This window comes from Eucyclogobius newberryi, unplaced genomic scaffold (assembly GCF_026437365.1).
Source record: "Eucyclogobius newberryi isolate DKJ021-1_F unplaced genomic scaffold, fEucNew1.0.hap1 SCAF_7, whole genome shotgun sequence".
Classification (NCBI taxonomy): domain Eukaryota; kingdom Metazoa; phylum Chordata; class Actinopteri; order Gobiiformes; family Gobiidae; genus Eucyclogobius; species Eucyclogobius newberryi.
In genome coordinates, this window is record NW_027316389.1 from 33,749,341 (window position 1) to 33,761,288 (window position 11,948).

At 40.0% G+C, this 11,948-nt stretch overlaps 1 protein-coding gene across 1 annotated transcript in view; it reads left to right on the forward strand.

Annotated features, from left to right (window-relative positions):
• Nucleotides 1–11,948, forward strand: part of sema3d (sema domain, immunoglobulin domain (Ig), short basic domain, secreted, (semaphorin) 3D) — a 97,393-nt gene that overhangs the window by 46,222 nt on the left and 39,223 nt on the right. The window contains exons 7-11 of the mRNA XM_072435729.1: nucleotides 1,523–1,659; nucleotides 5,684–5,798; nucleotides 7,017–7,086; nucleotides 7,166–7,310; nucleotides 9,516–9,738. Coding sequence (XP_072291830.1) covers nucleotides 1,523–1,659; nucleotides 5,684–5,798; nucleotides 7,017–7,086; nucleotides 7,166–7,310; nucleotides 9,516–9,738 — 690 coding nt within the window. The remainder of the gene's footprint in view (nucleotides 1–1,522; nucleotides 1,660–5,683; nucleotides 5,799–7,016; nucleotides 7,087–7,165; nucleotides 7,311–9,515; nucleotides 9,739–11,948) is intronic.

Genomic DNA, 11,948 nt, shown 5'->3' on the forward strand with positions numbered 1-11,948 from the left:
ACTTCTTGTGGGTGTGTGCATGTATTTTCTCTGTTTGTACATTCAGTACGTTTGGAGCACGAGCTGGTCTTAAATGAAGTCAGTCCTAACTCTTACGTCTGGCTTAGCTTTCTCCAAACAAATAAACTGAGACAACTCTCCTATAAATCAAACATTATACTAGTTTTATACCTGGTTCCTATCTACTTCTGTCAATCACATTTTAGCTACAACCCGGCTTTGAGCGTTCTCTTCTGCAGCAGAACCATCAACCTCCTCAGCCTCTCATCTCCTCCAGTGTCGGCCCTGGATGAAGATATTTTCCTTAATAAAAACCTGAGGATCAAATATTTTGGCTGGGTCTCATACCCCAGACGCTTTTGTCCAACTGCAGCCTGCTTTTCCATGTTCAGGGCCATAACTAATATATTCTTAATAAATACAGTCCATATTTTACCTAAATTATGCTTTTTAATTGTGAGGACAATCTCACTAATTCACAAAAAGACATTTAGTAACTCCATGTTTGTGGCACTGTGAAATGTGGCTAGGAAACGGGAAACTATTTAAGATAAATCTGCCTTTATTTCACTTCTCTGCACCTCTACACTGTGTTCTAACTTATCTTTATGTAATGAATTGGCCGTGTGTCGATAAACAGGAAACAGCTGATGCTAACGTGAGCTAGCTTTGTTTGGCTAAGTGTCCCACTAGTCCGAAGTTGTACTGTGTATATAAAAATAACAAGGGAACAACTGGAATCCTCCACTCTACGCCTTCATTTGATCATAAGCATAGAAATACGTGTTCACCGTAGGATTGGTAGTCAAAAAAGAAATTCAGCTTTCAAAGAATCTCTACTGGACAATAGTTTAATCCCAGAGACGATGAAATATCCCCCTTATTGTCAGAAGAATGACTAGACCGGGCTCCTGTCGTTTCGTTTTCCTCCGCTTGGGGATCGTGCGCGTGGCCCAAGCGGAGGAAAACTTCAGACTTGTGGACAGCCACCGGCTCAACATAGTGAGTAAGAAAGTTAGTTTCAGTGGAAATACAGCAGTTTATCACAAGATCAAGATAATGTTTGTGAGATTTTGTTATGTTATTTTGCTTTTCGCTGTCTTGTTTTCACCAGAATCTGTGTTCTCTCTCATCTAATCATCTCACTCAAAAGCGTTCTGGGAGCCAAAGCGATTTAGACTCTTTAGAAGCTTTTACCACTAAACACGCTTTGGATTGCTACGATTTAAAGCCTTTTTATTGTAAAGCCTTTTTTATTGTACTTAATAAACCAATACTGCACATAAATAGATCATATCTGGGGAAAAACCTTGCTCTGAGGTTATGACTCCATGTCGTAAACAGCAGTGATGATTTAGCACGCGAGCTAACCGTGCTAACATGTGGCTACACTCCACGGACATTAAACTAGACCGCAGATGTATAAAGCGTTCTGGACAGGAGGAACTGGGCAGTAAATAAACATGCAGATGGTAAAACTATTATCCCACGTGAAGGTTCTCCTCCTCTTTTGTGTCTGCAGAGGCTAAGTTCATCGCTGCTCACTCCATCGCCGACACGTTCAACCCCGACGACGACAAGATCTACTTCTTCTTCCGTGAGGCGTCGAGCGAGGGCGGCGATAAGCGCGTCGTGTCCCGTGTGGCTCGAGTCTGCAAGGTAAGACCCTGCTACAGGCGCGTGCAGGAGGTGCAGGAGGTGCTGGAGGTGCTGGAGGTGCAGGAGGTGCTGGAGGTGTAGGAGGTGCTGGAGGTGCTGGAGGTGTAGGAGGTGCTGGAAGTGCAGGAGGTGCAGGAGGTGCTGGAAGTGCAGAAGGTGCAGGAGGTGATGTTAAAGGGCTGAACGTGTCAATTAGCAAATGTTAAAGGCTGTATTTATAGAAAGGATAAAATATATTGGGGGGGAGGGTGAGGGGGGATGATGACGCGTGTCTGTGATTATGACGCGGTCCTGTGAACACCGCCCGTCAGTTTGGAGATTCGAGGAAAGGAGATAGCCTGTAATATAGCTAAACGCTGCGGGAATCAATCAAAAAACACTCTGAGTACATATATGAAGCACAAATAGCAATGTAAGAAGGTTAAAAGCTCTGAAAAGTCGATTTTGCATGTTATGGGACCTTTAAAAGACGTATTTTTTTCGTCTCTCTCTGGACCCCCTCCCCCCCAAAAGACTTTGTCTGGCTTCACATAAAATTTTCCGCGTTGATAAAACGATTGTAGCTTGATAGACCCTGCTCACCTCTAGTGAACATCCCTGAACATCCTTTGGTATGTTTATCAGTAGAAGTTATGAATTCTCCAAATAATGTCACCTGTCGCGCATGTTTGTTTACTCAATCCACATGGTCCACGGGCCCTAGGGGCCCTACGACACATCCCATTCAACACAAACTGTGAGATGACATAATTGAGATAGTCTCAAGAGGATGAGAGAGTGAGAAACTAATGTTTCTTGTCAAAACCTGTAATTGTCAATTGCCTGTGTTTAGACCTTAAGACATGTTGTCAGAATGACAGAAGCAGGACACGTGCTTTTGTCTCAGTGAGAATCTCACGTCTTCTGTGATTGGCCTAAACCTCATGCGGGGTTTGTGTTGGTCCTTCTTCCGGTCAGTGCGTAGCACGTTACTAGAGCCAAATCTCTTGATCATTTGCTGCGCCGCGTCTTGCCGCAAAAATGCTTTTCGAACTTTTCTGCACCAGCCGGGCTGGTAAAACAATTACTGCCACAACGATGTATTGAAGCTTCAAAGCAACAAAAAGACAAAAAATATGAAGTCTTTTCAGCTTCAACCCATTTTGAGACGATCCCTAACCAGGCCACACTGTTGTCTCCTCATTCAAAACTGTGGCACGTTTTTAAAAATGTCTTCATCGTTAGTTGAACAATCGTCTTTGTGTCAAAAGTCGGTTATCGCGGCGTTTGTGTTGTTTGTTTCCTGGACCAGAATGCATCACATATGTAAATAAATGCAGAGCAGCGACTTCTGCACGACACGACTGAATCAAATACACTCATTCATACACCGGTTTAATATTGTACAACAACAACTACTACAACTACACAAAATGACTAGCTTTTTAAGGGAGAGTGTTGTCATTAAACAAATAGTCTGCTCAATCTTTCACACTTTTTGTTGTGGTCATTTTTGATGTTTTCATCAAATGTTAACAATAGACTTGCTGCCATTTTTTCAAAACGCCTTGTATTTGTTTTTGAGGATCAAATCGGTATTTTCTCTCATTTGAAATATATATATATACATTTCCAGTATCTATATATCTGGTGCTGTCCATTCATTTAGTGCTTAAAAAATGGCATATTAGCTGAAATAACAATGCAGTTCCTCTTCAGTCCTCTAGCTGGCGCCCTTCTTTATGCGTTCCTTGTTTGTAGACTTCATAAAGAGCCCTAAACCTCCTCGTCTCTCCCATAAATCATGCTTTTAACCCCATGTTTCTCGTGCTTCATCAAAGCTCTCCCGTCTGTGCTTCCTCCTGCTTTTTATGGACACAATCCTCTTAACTTTACCTTTATTAGTCTTTGCCGATGGTGTATTTGAACAATATTGCGTTTCACAGAGCAATAAATTCCCCCGGACAGTACGTCAAAACAGTGGAGAAGTTTGTCTGGTCGCTCCGGAGAGGAACGGGACAGGGCGGAGGAGATTGCACGATGTGGGGAGCGTTGGTGGAGGGATACGAGGGTTGTAAGTCATCTGAAATGGCACTAGTTTGGACAGCGGCCGGTTCTTAGTGTCTGAATGTTGTCGAGACATTTTTCTGTGCCAGAAAGAGCTTTGAGGGGATTTATGAGCAGGGGAAGAGAGTGGAGATGAAACAGGAGCAAGGGCCTGTCTGTAATCCACATAAAAGGTGATATTATAGAGAAATATTGTCATTATTGCATCACTTTAAGTTGTTGTCTGTGGACTTAAGGAGCATTCACACTTGAGACAAACATCATCCTTTTTATGGGACATTACATTGACATTTATTTCCTGGAGACTGATCCTAACCTGAACTATAAATATGACTTGCTTAACCTAATAATGATGGAAATAATAATGATATTGATTTATAGAGCACTAAAAACAAGGTTTACACAGTGCTGAACGCTGTGGTTCTTCACTCCACGAAAGGAGGAAGCACCTTATTACACTGAACTAAAATATAGACTATAGATACATTTCTCCCATTTTTCAAGAGCTGAAGATATAAAAGTTGTTCTATCATATAAAGGTGTTGATGAGGTGATTGGGCGGGTCTGGGCGGGTCAGTATCTGGTGTGACCAAAATGTCCAGCAGAATTTGCTGGACATTGACAGGAACTGTGGGACACGCCCCTCCAGAACGTCCCAAACTCTGCTCTCTGCTTCACCAGAACGTTTGGTTTGGGCGTCTGGCGCCCTCTTCTGGCAACACTGGGTAGTGAACCATTTTGAATTGAATAACTTATTTATTTTGATTATGTTTAGTTTTATTTGAAAGCAAGTTTGGCAGCAAATATATAATATATAACAATAATGCTAATAATAATAACTTTTATTTATATAGCGCTTTTCAGTGACCCAAAGACACTATATATATATATATATATATATATATATATATATATATATATATATATATATATATATATATATTAAAAGAAAAGTGAAAGATAGTTTGGATTTGCCTTGATATTGTGAATTTTGCTTGTCTTTAGTTTCAATATTTTACATTTCTGATGGAGAGTCTGCTCCCTGCTGGTCTGCAGGGAGATGTTATTACTGTCTGCAGAATGTTCCACAGTTTGGTATTAAGACAAACAAGGGACACGGCCAAATAGAGAAACATCTTTCATTAAAGAAATTCAAGTTTTAAGTTTTAAGGACACAATTATAGAAAATGCTGGAGCTTTTAACCATGTTGTTACATTGTCCCCTCATCAAAAACATGAGTTGTATTTCATTCACACTGATCTCATTATTCCTGTTCATGAGCTTGTCTTTTGAAGTCCATAAATCCTCACCAGACTCGTTCTGAACATTTCTGCCTCATATCATGTTCATTACAACTGCGTGCTCAAATTAGCATATCAGGGCAAGCTAGCTTTTGTTTATTTCCTCGTGTTATTTCCCTCTGCTGCCAGTAGATGGAGCTCTGACATCAGATCTTGACCCAGAGTCATAGCTTTCAGTTTGTACATTATTTCAGGCTCTAGAGCGGAGATCCCAGAGCAAAGCTCCTCAAGAACATGTTTATAGAGCAACAGCAGCACAAACAGTGTCTTCTTTAAGTCTCATTTCATTAAACGTGAACGCTTGTCACTAACTCCAGGACTTTACTCCAGACTTCACTTTACATTGTGAAAAGCACCAAACAAGCTCCTACAGTTGATGTATGTCACCCACTATTACGACCCTGGGAACCTCCTCTGTAAACGGCTTTTTTGAACTGGTATGTGTCATTTCAGCCTCTTCAGCCGCACTCTGCTCCTCAGACTCTGCTCTGAGAGTCAAACATGCTCCTGACATGTGTACAAGTCAGGCCTCCTCATTAAAAGCGGCCTTTCATATGCTAAAACAAAGCCAGAGCCTGGATCGGAGTGTTTCCCAGCGGCCCCTCACCTTCTCCCCTCAGGGCCCCGTGTGGCCTGGTGAGGATGTTCTCGTTGAGTTGTGACTCTTGTGTTTCAGAATGACGTGGGTGGGCTGAGGAGTCTGACCCATAAGTGGACCACGTTCCTGAAGGCCCGCCTGGTGTGCTCCGTGCCGGGGGCCGACGGGGTGGACACGCACTTCGACCAGCTGCGTGAGTGAACGGGGCCAAACGAACAAAGTACTGTAACGTTGCCTTAAAGTCTCAAACACTCTAGAGCCCACCATCACAGACTTTAGTCTTTTAAATCTAGACTTATTTATTCACTCTGGCTTTTAATTTTTTACAGTTTGTTTTGACATAGTTTTATGCTTTTGTTTTGCCTTGATTTTGATTTGATTCTTGAGTGTTGTAAGAGCGCTCTAAATACAAGTGATTGATTGATTGATTGATTGATACATAATTACAAAATCAAACAATGAAACAGTCATTAGTCATTGGTCAATACAAGAAAAGCAGATTAACACTAGAACCCCCAGAGCAGTCATTTAAACTGCTTTTTACTCTGCTCATATTTTTTGTGTTCCTCACTTTCATTTCTGAAAAATCTCAAATTTAAGTGAGATTTGAGAAGTTTAACTCCCAGAGCAGTATTTTATTTTATTTATGTTTTGGCCCGTAGGCTTTATAGAAGGGAAAGTTAAGTGTGAAATGGGGATGAGAAAGAAGGGAGGACATTCAGTAAAATGTCGGAGCCGGGATTCAAACTCACGTCACTGTCGCCGGCTGCACGTGGCTCCTGGCCTATGTGCTGCCACTTTAACCACATGTGCTGCCACGTTAAATCTTTGGCCACTGGGTACCATGGCAACAAACATTTTATGGCCGTTACTTTCGTCAGAATTCCATTGGTTTGAATGTGAGTCCTCGTGTAAACCATCTGTCACAGGAAATAAGCAGTGAAAGCTTTAATTAAAGTGCCTTTGACTCTATTTGGTGAACATTTAGATGATAGTTTTACACCAATCGAGCAGGTATTTGTGGAGAAAAATATTGAAAAGTCTGTAGATTGATGCAGAATTTTTCACAAATAAATCTTTTTTTGGACTCTGTAAACATTAATTCAACGGCATAAAGTCGCTCTCATATATTTGTATTCGTCAAATAAAAAACATTGTGACATCAGAAAAGTTTTGGCCCAGTGTTTGCTGGGTAATTTCCTAGTGTGATGTCATCAATTACAAACAGGAAGTGGAATTATAAACCTGTATAAACCATGTCCTATTCTTGATATTAAAAAAAAACATTTTTTTTTTTGCAAAACTCAAAAAGTATTTATCCTACTGCTTCTTAGTTCAATGAGTCGTCCGGCCTGTAGGAGGCGCTTTAAAAGTTCAGTCTTGTCTCAACACATTTGATGATATTCTGCAGAGGACATCTTCATGCTCCCGAGCAGAGACGAGAAGAACCCCAAAGTGTACGCCGTCTTCACCACCTCCAGGTAACAGCCGCTCTCCTCTCTTTATTCACTGTTTCAGTCTCATGCGCTTGTTACTATGGTGATGATGTGTTTGCTGCAGCGCCCTGTTCCCCGGCTCCGCGGTGTGCGTGTATAGCATGGCTGACATTCGGGCGGTGTTCAACGGACCCTTCGCCCACAAGGAGGGCCCCGACCACAGATGGGTGGAGTACGAGGGCCGGATCCCCTACCCCCGCCCTGGAACTGTACGTTATATTCAAATACTTCACTTTTTAGAGGTGGAAAACTGATGTTCTGACCTGGTTAAAGGGGACATAAGGGGCTTAAGCTTTATATTACTGAGCCGTTTTAGATCAATACTGCAGTTTACAATGAACAAAATGTAAATGTATGATGTACTTATCATACAGTTCAATACCAACAATCTGAAAAAAAGCATAATATGTTATTCCCTGTAATTACTGAAAACAGGGTTAGGCGATTTTTGGATTTTTTTAAGATACACAATTATTATACCAATTGCTTCTATCTAAATCTACGCTAAAAGTATTACATATAGTTTGACTTTGCACCCGACAAAAAGTCTCATTACAAATGTCCATGTTGAGGTTTCGTTTCAGTCCCAGTGAAGGTCAAAAGTGCACTCCACGTTTAATCAACTGTGGCCTCGTTTTGTTTAAATTTTAATTAAGAAGTTTATAAAATGTCATGGGGGATATCTGAGTCTATTGTCAGCCCTGGGTTATGGAAATATACAGTAAATCCTCCAGGAGCAGCAGCAGTAAAGCAGATGTTCCAGATGAGAAGTGCAGTGTGTAATGATGTGTGCAGCCGCTAGAGGGAGACAAACACCGGGGTTTGAGGGTGCAAGAGTCAGCGCTTTCAATGGGGAATGTCCCAGAATGCATTGTGGTACTGCAATAACTACATTTAACAAGCAAAATACACAAATAAATTGAATAAACAAATAACACACAAATAAGACAGAAATCTGTGAAATTAATAAAGGGAGAAAACCACATTTCTCTTGGTCTATATCAGAGTACAAACTGAATCAGAGTCAGTTTTAGTGTCAGGAACAAAATTCACAAACTAGGAACTTGCTTCGGCTGTGAGGTGCAACTTAGAACAATTAATAATAGTCATAATAATAGTAACAAAAATATACAGGCCGTGCTAAAATAAGTTAATGCAAATAAAATATGCGTAAGAATAAAATAGGCATAAATACAACATATATGCAGAAAGATCAGAACAACCGTGCAAAACTGGCAGTGCAATAAATAAAGTCCTATTGATGTGGAGTAAATGCTCTGCTTGGTTCATATTTGAATATGTGGTCACATGCTCGCTACTGCCATCTTGAGGACAAGTCAAGAAAGAAATGATTATTCTTTTCTCGTGACCCCCGAGTTTAGGGATTTAAAGATACAATTATTACATATAACATTTATTCAGTATACTTTTGGGAATTTAGGTCCAATAGCACAATAAATGTCTTCTGCAGTGGGGGTCATGAGTCAGGTGCCTGGTCATTCTGGGGGTCCCGGGCTTACTGCACACTAAACATTAGCCTCTACTGTCCAGGTTGCATATTTAAAGATATTTAAGCATTTGTTCTTAAGTACTGTGAGCGCTTGTCTGCGGACGAGGAAGCTTGTTTTAAGAATCAAGAAAAAAATCAAGTTTCGAACTGGTCTGAAAATCTGAGCTTTTCGTTTCAATGACTCGTCTACGGATAAAAATAAAAACTCAAAGCTTCTTCCTTGTTAAAGTATCGGCCCCTTTCCATTTTCAGTCAGATGAGCTCATTTCCACCGGCTACAACGCGCCGGGATGTCCTCAAAATGGGGACGACGGCAGTAAATACGTGATTGAAATCCATTGGACAGGACAGCACAGAACCTTTATACCGTTTATTCATCAATTTGTTTCATTAAACGTGGAAGAAATCAACAGTGTCATAACATTAAATCAAAGAGAACCGTCCGATTCTGGCCTTAAAACTCTAGAAAAATGGACGACACAAACTGCACCTACAATAAAGGACTGATATTATGGACTGAATGAAAAAAAAAGAAAAATATCCCATTCAGACTTAATTTGGAAATGGACAAATTTGACAGACTTTGGACCAGGTGGGACTTTGAACGTTCTGTGCTGTTTGTGTTCTTTTATTCTGTTTTTTTGCTCTCTTTTCTGCGTTTTATATGTTTCATTTTATTAATTAGAGCAATCTCATGTTTTATAATCTGCCCTCTTTTCCATATTATACTTTAACACTGACAGTTCTCAGTGCATTTCCATTTAAATCACATTTACTGTACATTACGTCTTCATTCACATTGCATCAAACACTGTGATCTAACCACTAGGCCATCATGGAGCGCATGGAACTCTTTAAAATTCCCCGACAACTTCCTATTGTTTCATTTCCTCTTCCTGTCCAGTGCCCCAGTAAGACGTACGACCCGCGGATCAAGAGCACCAAGGACTTCCCCGACGAGGTGGTGGGCTTCATGCGCCTGCACCCGCTCATGCACCGCTCCGTGTCGCCAGTGGGGGGCAGACCCGTGTTCACGCGGCTCCGAGCTGACTACGCCCTCACGCACATCCGGGTGGACAGGGTCACGGCGGAGGACGGGCACTACGAGGTCATGTTCCTGGGGACAGGTAATGACGCTCGGGCGCGATGGCGACTGCTCACCACCAGAGGGAAACAGAGGGTTAAAGTAGAAGTGCCAAGGCTTTGTTCTGTTTAGAAAGGTACGGGACATTTAGAGGGCCCCCTACAGGTTGGACATTGAACTAAAACAAAGACAAGATAAATTGAAAATCTTGCTAAAAATTATAAAACATCACAGAATAGCACAGTTTTTAGGTCTATAATTTCACTTCCTGTTTGTAATTGATGACATCGCTCTAGGAAATTACCCAGCAACCACTGGGTAAAAACAAATCTAATGTCTTTTTTTTTTTTTTTTTTTTGACGAATTAAAATACTTGAGATCAACTTTATTTTGCTGAATCAATGTTTAGAGTGAAAAGTAGTTTCTTCTAAACTTTGACTTGAATGAGTGTCCCTAGTGTGATGTCACTTCCTGTCATTTTCTACACATCTTTTAGATTTTTCTCCACAAATACCTACTCGATTGGTGTAAAACTATAATTTATATATTCAATAGGTATAAATACATCAAATAAAGTCAACATTTAAAAATCGTAAAACTCGTCATACTCAGTCATCTAATTTGTTAAACCGGACGAGAATGCGCTTGTCCGGCGCATTTCTCCGTCCATAACAAATGACCTGTTTGACCTATAAAATAATGTTGGATATCCTTCTTTTCTTCAGACTGTTACCTACAGAATGAGACCATCCACGAATGTTTCTGTCCACGGGTTTGTTTGCACCGCAAACAAACAGCCTCCGCAAAAAAAAATGCGCCGCTTGCGACGCACATGGATTAGTCTGTTTACATCTAAATAGCATCGCGTGCGAATGACGTAGCTGAGTTTGATTGACATATTATTCTAGCCAATGAGAATAGCTTTAGAAAGAGGGGTGGGACAAAGGGCTTATTGACACAGAATCTTCTGTATTATTGTGCGTAAGGCTCCGGGAAGGCTGTAAAGAGACAGATTTCTCGGCAGGATTTTGCGCATAACGTTTTCTGATTTTATTAGCCTTTTGGACGTGCATTTTGTTAGATATATGTATTATTATACCAATACAAAAAATAAAATACAAATCTTATATATATATATATATATTTTTTTTTTAACCTCTATATTGGAAATTCATGGGTAAACTCATATTTAAACATTTTCACATATTTTTTTTTTAGCAGTTATAATTGCTATTAGTGGCCTACAAAACATCAAAATGTATGTTTTATGATCATAGAGGAGCTAAAATTGTAATAAAACAGTTTGGGACAGTTGGCACATATTTGGATCACTTGTTCCGAATTTACTTTTTGATACAAAAAGGTCAACAGCACCAAAATGCCTGTTCCTAGAGATCTGAAACTTTACACAGTTGTTGTCAACAAGATAAACATCATGTACAGTGAACAGCATATGCACACAATGAAGTATGTCATGCTCAGGACCATTACAAATTGACAATATTCAGGTGAGACTAAAAAAAGGATGTTTTGTTTATGTTTGGGCCTCTGTAGTGTAAGTTCTGAAGCCCTGACAGTGTGACATGTGCACATCTGCAGAAACTAGAAGGCCTAAGCTTTCTAATGATGCATCACACTTACATGTAAGATCCTCTTTTAATAAGCAATGCCATTTGGGTCCAACCATTGTGCACAGGGCGAAATAGGTGGATGGTAACAGGTTAAAATAAGTAAGTAATAAGTCATTTTATATTTAGTTAGAGCTTCTCAATTTATTTGTGTTATTTGGCCTTCTTCTGGTCTAAGTTGGATGCAATAATAAAAAACATTTAGTCCTACAACAAATGTAAGGATTACTTTAACGTAGTAAATATTTATTACTAATTTGCCATGTAGAAAATATCATAATTTACCTAATATTTCTATCATATTTATGTAACTGTCCCACATTGTTGAATTGTGTTTTTCTTACAGCTGTTCAACGTTTTTCAGAAAAAAGACCATGCATTTTATTTTGTAACTGCAGCTTAAACTGTTGAGCTTCTTTTACTTTTATGTAACTGCTTTTTTTAAAACATGTGATTTTGTTCAGGTCACACCACAGGACACACTTTGCACAGAATCAATGTTGATCTAATTATAACATACCGTGTGTTATGGTCACACCACGGGGCGTTTTTGTGTGTTTATGAAAAGTACAAGAAACACAACTTCAATCTGATACTAAGAGTACTTTATATAAGACACTGCACT